At 40.6% G+C, this 14,597-nt stretch overlaps 1 protein-coding gene across 4 annotated transcripts in view; it reads left to right on the top strand.

Annotated features, from left to right (window-relative positions):
- Positions 1-14,597, top strand: part of SHTN1 (shootin 1) — a 66,372-nt gene that overhangs the window by 25,160 nt on the left and 26,615 nt on the right. For all 4 annotated transcript variants that reach the window (XM_030487780.1, XM_030487777.1, XM_030487779.1 and 1 more), the window contains exons 6-8: positions 1,339-1,436; positions 2,396-2,477; positions 4,384-4,478. In XM_030487780.1, coding sequence (XP_030343640.1) covers positions 1,339-1,436; positions 2,396-2,477; positions 4,384-4,478 — 275 coding nt within the window. The remainder of the gene's footprint in view (positions 1-1,338; positions 1,437-2,395; positions 2,478-4,383; positions 4,479-14,597) is intronic.

The following is a 14,597-nucleotide window of genomic DNA, read 5'->3' as shown; positions in this document are numbered from 1 at the left end:
GGGGATCTTGGAAGTCTTTTAGCTTTCTCACCATTCAACAAAATACTGCATGTTTCTTGGAATGATTCCTTCCCTCCCACCACTTTTCTGTAAGGACATACAAATAAGGTTGTACAGTCTGAGGCTCTTCATGCTGTATGGATATGCTGCTTTTTCTGGATAATGAAGTTGATACGTGTATTGTAAGACCTGACTTAATCCAGTTACCATAAATGTCAGTGAGACTTTTCCCCCCATTAGTTTGACTGGAAAGCACAAATCCATAAACCAGACAATTTGGTTCAAGAATCTTCTGGGAAAACAAGTCTTTCTATTTACTTTAGAATGTGTGTGCCTGTAATTTGGAGGAAAATAAATCTGAGGCTCTTGAGTTGGGAGAAGGGGGCTGGGATAGGATCAACATTTTCAAGATGTGAGACCAAACAGAATGACAGCCAGTAGGTCATCATCATCTGCAGTTGATTAGCAACGATTGTCTCAACTCATGGCTGCTATTCAATGAACAGCAGTGCTATGAAATCCTGGAAGCAGGTGGGGAATGAGAGCACTTACTGGAAGCTAATATATATCAATACATTTATATTTTTTGTGGGGTTTTTATGTTAACCTAAACCTTGATGTATTATGTATGCAAACTGATCTCCTGTTAAGAAGCGATTATAATCAAATGTTTTATTCCATTGTGAATTTAATTTATTTCATATTTTGATAATTAAGGAACAAAAAATTCTGAGGGGAAAATTACAAGCATTAGCTCTTCCATCAGTAAAGGTTCTATTCTGCCTCTGTTCACAGAATGTTACAAAGACTATAAATTGGCAGCTGTTCAGGACAATTTCTTCAGTGAAAACCTCCCAAGTATTAACTGCCTGTTGTTTTGTTTATTTCCCTTGTGGCAAGAACTCATGATCCAAAAAGAACTGAAGTGCATTAATTTGTTTTAAAGGACGCCTATTAAAAATTGCTTTCTGCTACCTCCATACCAGAGTCTCTGGGATGTGCCAGTCTCCTGGGCAGGGCTGAGGACACTCTGTGGTGGCAGGATTGGCCCCGTTGTAGCAGGAAATAAATCATTCAGAATGCAGATAAAGACGGCAGTACTGAACAAGGCAGCTTACCTCAATAGAGTAAATCTGAAACTGGGGCTTAGTTATAGATCTGTTACTTGACACTTATGCAAAGTTCCTAAATTATTGAGGATGTGCCTTGAATACAACTGATGCTTTGTGTGCAGTTAGGGTGTTTCACATTCGATTCTACTTGCATTGCTATGACATTGCCTTTGTTGTTTTCTTCCAAGAGTAAGATATATCTTTCATTTCCTTCCCCAAACTCTAGAGCTGCGAGATCAAATCGTATCTGTTCATGAGGAAAAGAAGACCTTGGCCATTGAACTGGAAAACCTGAGGTGCAAACTTGTAGAAGTAATTGAAGAAGTATGTATTGTACCATGGAAGGCGAGATCACGTTAGCGTGTAGTCAGTACTTTTTGTATCTAATTTTGCTAAAAACACTCAGTTGTGAAGTTAATTGAATACTGTCTAATCGCAAGTCCTGCCAGCCTTCCCATATGATGGACCACTTAGGGCATACACCTAGAAGGGGCCTTCTTTGTCAAGAGTCCCGTCTGCTGCTGTTGCTGGCTCGTGACTTCTCATGATCTGTTCTAACACCCATATTACAACTCTCATCTCCTTTTCCTGACTGCCCCTCTCCCATACAGCCTGCAGGGGTTTTTTGGATTTCCTTAAACCAGTAGATGTGCAAGAAATACTTTTGGAGGATGTCCAGTTTAATCACTGGTGCTACTTCATCGAGCATATCCTTGAGTTTAACTATTGGCAGTGCCCTGTCATGGTAATTAGACCAGCAAATTGGCTTTTTGAGCCAGCAGAGTTTCATTCCTGCTTGAAAACTGGATAAGCCATGTACTGATGCAAATCAGGACGTCGTGCCTCTTCCTGTCTATGCAACACTTCCATTCAGAAAGACACAGCTGATGGCTCTTGGACAATGAACAGAGCCCAGGAAAAAAACCAAAACAGCAGCCTGACTATATTAAAACACAGACAGTGAAGGGCAAGCTGGTAACTTTTCAACCAGGTGCTATGGTGCCTGATCCTGAAAGGTTCCAAAGATGTATTTGCAGCTGTGAGTGGTACGTGCCATGCGAATGGGCCATGGGAGGATTAGTTCATAACCCTTTTATGACATCTGTTATGAGGTCTGTGGGTTGGGGTAAAAGCACTTTCCATCCCACTGGAAACCCTAACAACAAGCCAAATCTAAGAAGCAGAATTACATCAAGCAAAATATTGCTTGCACTATGTATGTGCTATATGCCTTATGCCACTAACTAAAATACTCTTTTCATTTGTTCTTTATACTTTTCTAGGTAAATAAAGTGAAAGAAGAAAAGGCTGCTTTGACATCAGAAGTTAATAAGCAGCAAAAACTGTTGGAGAAGTGTAACAGAGGTGTGTGGTCTCAGCAGGTTCTCTAACAGTTTGCTACATCCTTTGCAGAAGCTGCAGAGCTTTAATGTTGTAGTACAGAATAGGTTACAGAACAGAGACTGTGGTCCAGATCTGACACTTGGCCTCATTGGAGCAGGCACTGCATAAACACATGGACTGCATAAATGCCTGGGCTGTTCTGGACTGTATCTACTGCAGGAAAATGTGGCAGTGTGAACAGCTGGTTGTATGTGTGAATAGAAAAATACTTTGCTCTGTGGTATAAGTGGCAAGCTAAGGCAGTCCTTCACAGAGATGGAGTTTGAATCTTCATTTCCTGATTTCTTAAATCATTACATCAGCCTTCCTTTTAATTGGGACACAGCTAATAATTCTGAATATCTAAAGACTTGGGAGCAACCTCTTGTATGTTCAGAGGATGATGAGAAAAAGGCAAGAGTGCTAGGAATGAGATAAATAGGATTTCCAAGTTATGGAAGGAGAGTGAGGACTTTCCTGGAAATTGATGAGAGAGAACACCAGGGCAGGGCAAGTCTAAAAAGACATATGGCTCAGAAGAAAAGCTTCTGCTTAGGAATGTGAGTGCTTCCACATGAGAAATAGTTGACCCCAGAGAAGTTCAGAGTGGAGGGGAAAGACTTTAGTGCCTTGGATTACTGTGCCCTTTTCTCTTGTTTCTTATTTAGCCTTATAAACTTAATAATTGTTTGTTTAAAAGTCTCCTTGACTCTTTCACATTTTCCTGAAGTGGAAGATAATGGATCTGGCCAAGATATAGGTGGGCATATGCTGTAAGCTTCCATCAAGTATTCATTTCTTACTCTTCCATGTGTCTGCATTGCTTAGGCCTATGACTGGCAGTACTTGAAGGCTCTTAAAACACCAAACTTCAGCTAGGTTGATTAGACAGATCAGCTTGAAGCAGCTTTTTATGAGATAGTGTGGCAGATGAAAAGTTTCTGACATTTCTTTTTCTAATTCAGATGGGCTGGGATGTGTATCCCACTATCTAAAGTACCACTTTACATAGCTTTAAAAGCTGCTATGCTCATCTCCTAAAAGAGCAAGGAACTTGTGTACAACAGTGTTAGAAATCTAATGTTATCACCCTGCAAACTAGTCTTCAGCCAGTAAGAGCTAAAGCTTATGAAGATAGTGCAAGTGGTCACTGAGACATGTTAAGAATAAATAATACTTGAGTACTTACAAACGGGCCTTGCTGTCCTGGATGGTTTGGGGAGGCATGCCCCATGGTTAGCTTTAGCCACCTGTATAAGCCTGGATTTTGTGAGCACCGATTAAATACAGGCAATACAAAATTGCACTGCTTTTCTTCTTGAGGTGTCTTTAAACCTCTGTTGTGAAGGGATACATGCAGCCTCATTTAAACCTGGTGGGCAAATATAGGTGCCTCCAAAATAACATAGTATTCAGTGTTCAAGGCGAGGCTGGATGGAGTCTTGGGTGACATGGTTTAATGTGAGGCATCCCTGCCCATGGCAGTGGGGTTGGAACTAGGTGATCTTAAGGTCCTTTCCAACCCAAACTATTCTGTGATTCTATGATAGATTCAGCAAGGCTCTCTTGAGGCCTTGGCCACTTAGCCAAAGAAGCAAAATACGATCTTTGCTACATGATGCCTGTTACTGTAGAGGAGTTACTGGGAGGAATTACTGTTACTGGAATCTGGATGGGAGGAATATTACTCAATATATATTGAGGTTTAGAGCAAACAGGAAAAATAGTGCAAAGTGGACTGTATATGGAAATGTAAAACTAGGTTACACCTTCATTCAAGGATTCATGATACTAGGAAATAACACTTATCTGCGTAAATCAAGCGGTACTTTCTTCTTTTGATCCATCCCACTTCTACTTCTGATTTCATTTTATTCTTATAAAACAGTGTCTGTGCTGGCAGTAGAGGAATATGAAGAGCTTCATGTAAACTTTGAACTGGAAAAGAACCTGCGGAAGAAGGCAGAGTCATTTGCACAAGAGGTGAGTGGTCAAGAAAAAGAGATCTTGTAAAATGAAGACAACTGGACAAAAACTTACCAGCTCAGGTGACTTGATTTCAATTCCCATCTCTCGTACAGAAGATGTCTTTGAATGGTCACATACTACTTGGTTAATGTCTGTACTTCATCTGTAAAATGGGTTTACTGTTTAAACGGCATTTATAAAGCACTTCAGAATTGTCCATGCAGTCTTTCCTCTTTCCCTTTTTAAAGAGAGGCTTTAAATTTATAACAGGCTTAGTTAGCCATGACATTTCAGCCTGGTATATGTAGACGTTTGATCTGGGAAGGATCAGCTGCCTTTCTAGTGATATAATTTGAAGTGCTGTGTTTTTCCTGAAAAATATGTGAACTCACAAAAAAAAAGAGTTGCAAAACACAGTATTAGTTGAGGCTTCTGCAAGTTTGGCTGCTCCTTCATATATGCATTTCAAATAACCTATTGCAGGGACCATTCAAGCTGAAAAAAATGTTTCCGTATTCTAGAAAAGGTGTAAACTCCTAAAGAGGAAAATGAGTTACTTGGAGAGCATTATGGAATGGCTGGTGATTGCTCTTATGACTTGTGACTGGCAATGTTTGCCTTAGGAAATGGAGCAAACTTTCATTCTGTTGATAGACTGAAGCCCCATAAAATCATGAGTTTGTTTTGGGGTTCTTTTTGGGGGTTTTTAGGGTGGAATGAGGTGTGAGGGGGTTGTTTTCTTTTTTCCTCATGTGCTTTTTCTGTTTGCATTTTGGATTTTGAGAGCTCTGCGCTTGGATTATATTTTCAAGTTTTTCTATCCCAAGCCATGCATTGATATTTTCTTTAATAAAAGTTGGGCTTCCTGAGTAATCATTTTTCAGGTTGCTCAGGTTTAAAGCCATTATATGTCAAAATGACATGAGTCATCAGTACTGGGATATTGTAAATAAAAGAAACATCTGATATGAAGTGCATTTTAGATTTTGAAACTGTGGTTGCAGCAAGCAGGTATTTAGCCTTCAGGAGGTCAGCTTTGAGTAGAGAGCTCTTTGACTTTTTGCTGCTGCTGTTTCTCTCTCAAAAACCCCTTCAAAATATACTTGATAACTCCTGTACAGCTAACTGCATTCAGTGATTTTAAACAAGGGCATATATACATTTTGAACCTGCGTATAAAGCAGTGAAGAGGCTTTCTGTGTTCTGTTTGCTGGGTATTTGAGCATTTTGGATATGAACAGAATCATACAGTAACAAAACAAATCTTGGGCATTTGAGATAAACTGTAAGTACATTTGAAAATCTGGAAGCTAAGGGTGAGGAAGCTGACATAGATGTCCCTTGCACTTGCCCTCTGTCTCTGTGCCATGTGCAGAGATTGGAGAACTTCACTGCATCTTGACCAAGGGGACTGGTTCTCTTTCCTGTTCTCTCCTTTGCGAGGTCACCCTGTTGACCCTTTGGGAAACCCATTCATAGAGCTAACTGGGCAGAAACCTAATATTCTCTAGGTACAGATCAGTTTCTATTAACAGGAAGATTTGTATTTGGGTAACAGGACTGGGTGCTCATCCTGAAAGAGAAAAGTATTTGCAAATTCAAGTGTATAAAGCTTTGGCAGATTCATTCACACAGGTATATGATATAACCTAGCTTTAGATGGACTACTGCTTATCAGTTCCACTGCTGAAGCTTCAATCATTCAATGAGTCAGCTTGTAATTGAAGTAAATTTAAATTTATGTGACTTTATATGTATATAAAAAAATATATAAATATATATATAAAAATATATATAAATATATATATACCTGCAGTTTCTTGTGTATGGTTGTCAGTATCTCTGCTACCTGTTGAAAATGTTGCTGCAGGCAAAGCTAAAGCAGATGACACATTTCCCCCCCAGAGGAATAAGAAATGATAGAAATTAAAATTATTCACAAATTATGAAAATGTCCTGTTAAGTCTCAAATTTGATGTATAGAGATGGACTTTTCAGGTTGCTGTTAGGAGTCAAGAGATGTGGGAGAGAAATCACTCCACTGGAGTTACTGCTGAAATCAAAGAGGCTGCACATGCAGCCTCCTCAAACCCCACTTTTATAGAGCATTGTGGAATGAAGCCGAATTCCTCTGCTGAGCAGAACTGGACACCTCCCTTTGCCACAGCTTCAGTGCCATTGGGCCATTTGCCTTTTGGTCAAAGGCTCACTATGGGCTTTCAGAAATAAAAACGAGATCTGCAAATCCCATTCAAATTTATAAAAGATAGAGGTATTTATTAGACCAAAAGTTATAGAACAAAATATTGCCTATGCTTTTTGAAGCATTAATTTGGATTTTTTCAAGATTGTTACCAGTCTGTGCTATAAAATATTACCTTCATGCAACCACTTTTAGATTTTAGGAAACCTATGTTTGTTCATTACGTGTCCTTTCATGATAACTGTTTTTATAAGGTGGGTTTATTAAACCTTATGAGATTGTTTTATTAGTGGTGTTTGTTGACTGTAATAGCTGCAGAACTGTTATTTTAAGAAAGCAAATCTCTGGGAGTGTTAAGCATGTTCATTTATTCATTATTACAGTATCTATCTTGAGTCTCCTGCTGCTGCTTTGTTTTATCTTCTGAAGTACAAAGCAATTATGTGCTTCTGTTCATTAACAACAGAAGATTGTACGTAAAGATTTTACATCTCAGAAGTGAGTAATTTCTAAATGCATAGTGAAGCTGGTTTTCACTTCATGAAGGAGTATAATCTTATACTCTGGGCCTGGAAGGTTGCTTCTGTTTAGATTCATAAGTGTAATATTCAGACACCTATACATTTTGAAAGATGATATTGAAAGTACTTTTTGTATTTGAATAACAAAGTGACAGGCAAGCTGTTGAGTACAATGCCATAGAAATGCTGATTCTTTGCAAACAAGTACTTCTTGGTTGTTGTCATTATTTAGTTGCTGTCTCTTCCGAAAATATGGGCCCCTCTTGTTGCAGACTGACAGCACTTGAGGCTTTTCACTCCATGAAGTTTTCCCATCCAGAAAGGAGTCACTACATCAGTGAACTCGAGGCCCCTGTCAGACTTCTGTTTGTGTATCTACTTCTCTTCCTTTAGTATCACACTACTTAGATTTTGGAAAGTTTTCTAAAATACAGGAGCATGAGACAACAAAGACATTGCTTATTTATGTTTGGGCAACTAAGAGCATTTCAAATTACTGTAAAAATCTGTTATCTTTGGCCTGGTTTCACACTGATCATGTCCCTTAAGTGACCTGAGACATTAGAGAGAAGGGCTCTGGCCCACAGCTGCATCCACAACAGCAAAGCTTTATGCTCGGGTGAGGCTGGCTGAGTCTCCTCTCACATGGATCGTGCTGCAGTCGCAGCTGTGTTTTGGGAGCTGAGGTTTCTAGGATGTGCTTACAGGAGCTGTTTGGATTATGCTAAGGATGTGCAGGGATTTTCTGCTCGCTTTCATCAGCCACATGTTTTCTCTGTCCCTATAAAATGTTTATCGGGAAAAAACAAACCAACAAAAATCCAGCTGGAGTTTTGCTTGGATTTTGCAGAAGCCAGAATTGTTGACTGTCATAAGCTGTGCAGTGTTGAGAGAAGGAGTAGCTTTCAGTCAAGGGCAGCACTGCACATTCAGCGCTTTGTGTTTGACTTGTTTGGAGCACTTTGAGAAAGGAAATAGGCTTAGAGTAATGCGTGTGTCACCACAGCACCATGGCGTAGACGTTAGAATGGCACATCTTAGTGTTTGTGACTTCTCAGTCTTGTAACTCACTGAATTATAGACTTACTGCCTGTGGAGGGTCATGGGCATGTTGTCTAAGGGTCTGAGGAATCTGAATCTTGCCTTCATGGGGGGAGTTGGCCCATGTATTCAGATTAACACCTTTCTCCATAGTGTGGCTTCGCCTTTTAGCTTTGCCCTCCTGGGGTTGCATTGTGGCTGCGATGGGAAGAGAGCAGATGAGCGGCTGGTGCAGGCTGCTTGTTGAAGGGATGCCCTTTGCATCTGCCCTTCCGACAAGCGAGGAGGATTTGCCACAGAACATGAGCAATTGGGAGTGCAGGTGTGAGAGGTAATGGGTGGGTGAGCGTGTGTGCAGAGGCGAACACGAGGGGGAGAGGAAAGTCGAGGAGAGAGGAAGGGAGGGAGGGAGAAGCACATATAGGAGTGAGCGAACACTTGAAAATCAGAGCTTTTGATTAAAAAAAATTCCAATACAGCTTTAATTATAGTCATGCTGCTGGCACCACCATAATATATATTTAATTAATCAAAAATGATCCAACTTCAAACATTAGAATTCATGCTCTTTAGAGGTTCTAAAGAAACGGAGTAAATATTGTCAGCCGTGGTGTGGAGAGGGGGAAGGAAGAAGAAAGAGGGTTTGAAGTGAGTCACAATCCATTGTGAAAGGTACAGGAATCTGCATAAAAGAACTAAATAAATAGAGTGTGTAAGGGGCGGGGGCATGGAAGAATCTGCACCTACCTGAATAAAACAGGGTTGTTAACACAGGAATCTTGGCAAGCTTAACCAGAATTCTAGTGTCATGTTTTAAGAGACACTTTAGGATCTCTCAGCTGTTTGTGGAGCAGTTCATAAGAAAACAAAGGCAGGCAGAGAGTATCTTGAAGGCCATCACAATAATATAGAGGCTAGCCCTGAAAAGCGCTCTTCTACAAAGATGAGCAAAATACAATACATACAGCCAAAGCAAGCCAAAAGGGGAGGAATACATGGAGAAGTAAATTGAAAGTCTTGGTGATGTAAAAGTCCCATACATCCTGCCTTGCAACAATATTTTGTAAAGTGATCTCCTGGTTTAACCCCAGCTGGCAACGCAGCCCCACACAGCCACTCACTCACTCCACCCTGGTGGGATGGGGAAAAGAATCGGAAGGCTAAAAGTGAGAAAACTCATGGGTTGAGATGAAGACAGTTTAATAGGCAAAGCAAAAGCCGTGTGTGCAAGCAGAGCAGAACAAGGAATTCATTCACCACTTCCCATTGCAGGCAGGTGTTCAGCCATCTCCAGGAAAGCAGGGCTCCATCACACATTACAGTTACTTGGGAGGACAAAGACATCACTCTCAGCATCCCTCTTTTCCTCTTCCCCCACGTTTATATTCTGAGCATGATGCCATATGGTGTGGGATATCTCTTAGGTCAATTGGGATCAGCTGTCCTGGCTGTGTCCCCTCCCAACTCCTTGTGCACCCCCAGCCTGCTCGCTGGTGGAGTGAGGAGCAGAAAAGGCCTTGACTCTGTGTAAGCGCTGCTCAGCATGAAAACATCCCTGTGTTATCAACACTGTTTTATCACAAATCCAAGTCATAGCCCCATACCAGCTATTATGGAGAAAATGAACTCTACCCCAGCCAAAATCAGCACAAGTGAACAGTTTATTAGTCGTGTGTGCTGGCATGGAGACAACCCCTACACCTAAAGTTACTGTGGAAACCTCCCGAAGAAGAGGCAGTGTGCTCTCAAAGTTAGCACTCAGCTGTTGTTTTCTGTCCTCTGACTCTTGGAAAAATAGAAATGAAGTCTCAAACTGCTGAGCAGTTTGTGGGGGTTCCTCTCACTTTTGAGGCTAGTGTAGGCTTCCTCTTAAAATGCACAACTGGGGGTGGGGAAGAAGGGTTTCCCAAGTGCTTATGGTTACCTGTAAAATAGTTTCTAGTTTATAATAGAATCATAGAATAGTTAAGATTGGAAAAGACCTTAAGATCATCTAGTTCCAACACCCCTGCCTTGAGGAGGGATGATTCACCCTAGACCATGTTGCCCAAGGCTCTGTCCAACCTGGCTTCGAACGCTGCCAGGGATGGAGCATTTACCACTTGTTTGGGCGACCTGTTCCAGTGCCTCAGCACCCTCACCTTTGAGAGGTTGAAAGGCTGTGTTCAAAGGAACTGTGGTCCCGATGGATTAAAAAATATAAAATGAATCATAATGTGCACTGATTTTTCCCTCCAGTTCCAAATACTTATGGATGCGTTAAACCAGCACATTATACTCTTAAGGAACTATTACACAACAACATGTTTGCATTTAACTTGTTTACCTCAAAATGCCTGTGCCTCTTATCAGGGCCAGTGCCCAGCTGACATTATTTAATCTGGGACTGAATCTGCCTTTACAGAAAGATAAAAGGTGGCTATCATTTTATAAGACTTAGGAAAAATTATTGTCATTCTTAACAGATGTCTGCGCTACTCATGAGGTTGCGTGCAATGGATTTGGTTATCTCAATGACATGAGCTCCCAAAGAATGCTTCCTCAGATGCATTTGACCTTCTGGGTTCATTTGTGAGGTCTCTTGCATTAACGTGCTACATCTGTGAGCAGATACTGCAAAACCAGCATGCATGGAGCAACTCTGTGCTTACAAGTACCACGCTCTGTGCGTTACCAAGGCTAGTTCAACAGCAACTGGTATCTGAAGATAATTAATTTGCAGTCCAGCTGACTGAACTGGAAATAATAATTAAAGAGACATGATAAGTGGTTAGTACTTGAATTCTCCTGAGCTTGAATGTTACCACTTTTGAAGCATGATGTTACACTAATATGTTTCATCAAGCTTTTTCCCAAGAACAGGCTTGTGAAATGGTAACAGATGTATGCTCTAGGAAACTATCTCTTTGGTCTCTGTCTCTTCCCCTGCCCCCTTCTCTTTTTAGTTCAGGCAGTTAATCTGTTGGGGGGGGAAAAATAGTGAAGATGCTTCCTCCTTTTTCATGTGGTATATGATCTATTTCTGAAAATATTGGATGATGTCTAAATGCTGTAAGACTGAGCATTATAGACTGGGTCGCCGTACTTGTACCATGGCAAAAAGAAAACCATTAACTGCAGGAAATGAAGAAACGAGTAACAATAAAGATTATTTTTTTTCCCCTTTATTCTGGGCTTTGGGCAATTATGCCTCATAAGTGAAGAATGAGTGTTGTAGTTTGACAAACCCTTTTGTACAGAACAGGCTGGTAAAGTAAATATTATGGTGTTTTTAAGGAAGTGGTGATGCTGATGGGGATTCAGTTTTCTCACACTCAAAATCCATGCTCTAAGCACCTCTGTGGTGAGAAGCAAATGGACAAGAAATGGGGTTAACTCATCTACTCCAGTTCTCACATTCTGAGTAAATAAGTCCTCTTCAGCCATAAAAGGTATTAATGCTACCTCTTGTAGCTCTTAATAGTCCCTTCAGACGTTGTCTGGCAATCAGCCGAATAACTAAAACAAGTGTATTATATCTTTATTAGTCTAAAATTGGTGCAGGTCTTAACAAAAACTGTTAACCATAAAAATATTGAGTCATCTAGAGGAGTGATTGTTGGTTGCCCCCATTTCGATGCCTGTGTCCTTTGTCGTGACCATGTCCCTTAGTTTTCTGTGGCAGTTTGAAAATCCAGCTAGGGTTAGTCTTTGGCTCCTCCGAAGGAGGAAATCTATGAAGGTCACAGCAAATTGCCAGAAATGCCTCACTCTGGGTTTCCATACTTCACATTGGGGTATTTTTTTGTTAAAGAGAATCCTGTCCTGTGCCCTTCATGCCCTGATATTAGCTGTTTGGGTAACCTCTTTCTGCCTGACATCCTGTGGTGGTTATTTTCCATAGAAGTAGCTCCCAGGCAGGGAAGAATATAAGCACCAGATCCAAAATTTTCAGACTGGAGTAACACCACATGCACTTAAAATTAAGCATGTGCTGACTTAAGTTTTTCTGGATTGTGTCCAAACTGCAGAACCTAGTTATTTATGCTGTAGCTTTTGTCATGAGTAGGACTTCAGACACCTACGATGAACACTAAACCTCGTAACTCATACAATATCATTGCTTGATGTGCAGCATTGAGCCTGAGTGTAGGGAGAGCATTTCAAGGTCAAGATCCAAACTATTGGCATGTTTATTAATGTGTTTTAATAAGCTACATCTGTTTCTCAACTCTTCTGTCAGAAAAACCCACTAACCATTGTTTCCTGCTGTAATATTCATAAGCAGTGAAGCTCACAAGCCCAGGTGTCCTTGATAATAGAATACAGTTAAGCAGTTACAAAGTGTGAGTATATATATATATATTTAAATATAGATAGAGATATATTCTTAATTAGCCACGTAACTAAAATCCACACCTGGATTTATATTTTAGACTGAGTACCTCTTAAATTCAGAGCCACTTGGTGCCCTGCCAAGCTTAATTGGAGAAGATCACTGTCTTCCCCCCACCTCACATAAAATACAAGTACCTTGACCCTACCTCTCTTGAGACTTACTTCGGGTCCAATCACAAGGCTTCAGTATGCACATAATTCAAAAGACATCAGCTCCTGCAAACTGTGACAATGCAAACTGTGACAAATGTAAATGAGTGGTTACCTTATGACTTAGTGATTTCTTACTAGGATGTGGAGGGGATGGAGCAGTGCTGCCAAGGGCTGAAGTCAGGGCCAAATGCTCAGTTGACTGATCTCTATTCTGTTTCAGACTTCCAAAGTTTGACTCTGCCTTGCTACATACCTTTTGTTATTCTACTCATAGCAGATAGTGTTTGCCACTGATTCTTACTTTACTTTATGCAACCATTGATTATTATAACAGTGCTGCTGTATCGAGACCTTATTCTCCCTTCACACTTTAGCTAAGACAAAAACAGTTACTCCACATAGAGTACCCAAATGATGTATAGATGTAAATGTAGCAACATAAGGATATTAAAGCACTTCCCACAGCTTCATTTTGCTCCTAGGAGAAGAGTTAGTTGGAAAGCATCCAGTTATACCCTGAACATTATTTGAGCGAGGATTGGAGTTCCCAGGGACTTGACACTAACAGAATTGCTTTCTAACTTTTTTAATGAGGAAGAATTCCTTACTCAACTCTGGTGTAAAGAAATAACAGCTGCAGTGAACGCTCTGTAGGGTAATGCTTAGAGCAGGGGTCTGAGAGTGAGGTGTGGCCCCATTAAGGTCAAGGGACATCTATTATTTTCAGGATTTCACTCCCAAGTCTTGTGCAAGCTCTGGTGGAAAGTGGCCAAGTCCCAGATTTCCTGAACTTTGGAGCTTCCCTTTGAAAACTCAGGGGGGAAGGATACATAGCTGGTTTGCACAACGCTTGGAGATTGTTAAAATGAGAATGCTACGTGTAAGCAAACTGCTGTCCTTTGTGATCTGCCTTTAGCTGCAGTCATGGTTTCAGTAGATTCCTCCAGCATAAGCTTAGGTTTCTAGCATCGATTGGGATGCTCTGCAGATAATTGTCTAGCAGGTGGCAAAGTCGGAACTAATCCATCACTTGGTTAAATTCCACCGAGTCCAAATAATCCTGTTAGTAGCTGTTTTGCCCTTTCAGCAGTCACTTTAATTAATATTCAAAGCTGTGCAGGCAGTCAGGTTTCTGCCCTGCTGAAGCAGGAACTGTATTTATTAAATTAGTATTAACTTCTAAGGGTCTCTTTTGTCCCATGCCAAACACACAGAGCAACCTCTCAAAAACTTGCCATCACTTCATCACCAGCTTGCTTTCTGCTTTATCTGCCATGACCATCTTATCTAGTTTTGTCCCTTCCATTTAGAATATGCTGGTACTTCAAGGACATGTGTGTAAGTAACTTCTGAAATGGATGGGACTCCCCATGAGTAATTGATTCCCATGTGTCTGGTTGCAGCATTGAGTGATAAGCAGCAAATCTTTCTGTGGTGGTGAAGGTGCTTTCAAATATATTGTAAGCAGGAAGGTATTTGCAATATCATGAAAGCAAGTTATGAAGCTAATAGAAAATGCAGGACTTCATGTGCAAACTTCTGAATGAAAAGCTTTTCACCCAGGTCTTCAAAAGGCTCTTTTTCATTTTGTTGCAGAAGAGCATGAAACAAAGTGAATATGAATTTTCTACATTTGGTGAAGTATTTGCTCCAGTCGAAGAAATCAAGTTGCACTACTTGATTTCTTCTTGTTTTGGCAGCGTCCTGCTCCCTCAGGCTGCAACAACTCTGTTCTGTTGGGTTCAGCGACAGAAACACAGGGAACAAAAATCTAGAAAAATCACTTCAAACTAATTGTCAGATTCCAAAAAAAATTAAACCCAAGTTTTCAGTTTGCTT

The sequence above is a fragment of the Strigops habroptila genome, chromosome 5 (assembly GCF_004027225.2).
Source record: "Strigops habroptila isolate Jane chromosome 5, bStrHab1.2.pri, whole genome shotgun sequence".
In the NCBI taxonomy this organism is placed as follows: Eukaryota; Metazoa; Chordata; class Aves; order Psittaciformes; family Psittacidae; genus Strigops; species Strigops habroptila.
This window is presented reverse-complemented; position numbering and strand designations above follow the sequence as displayed.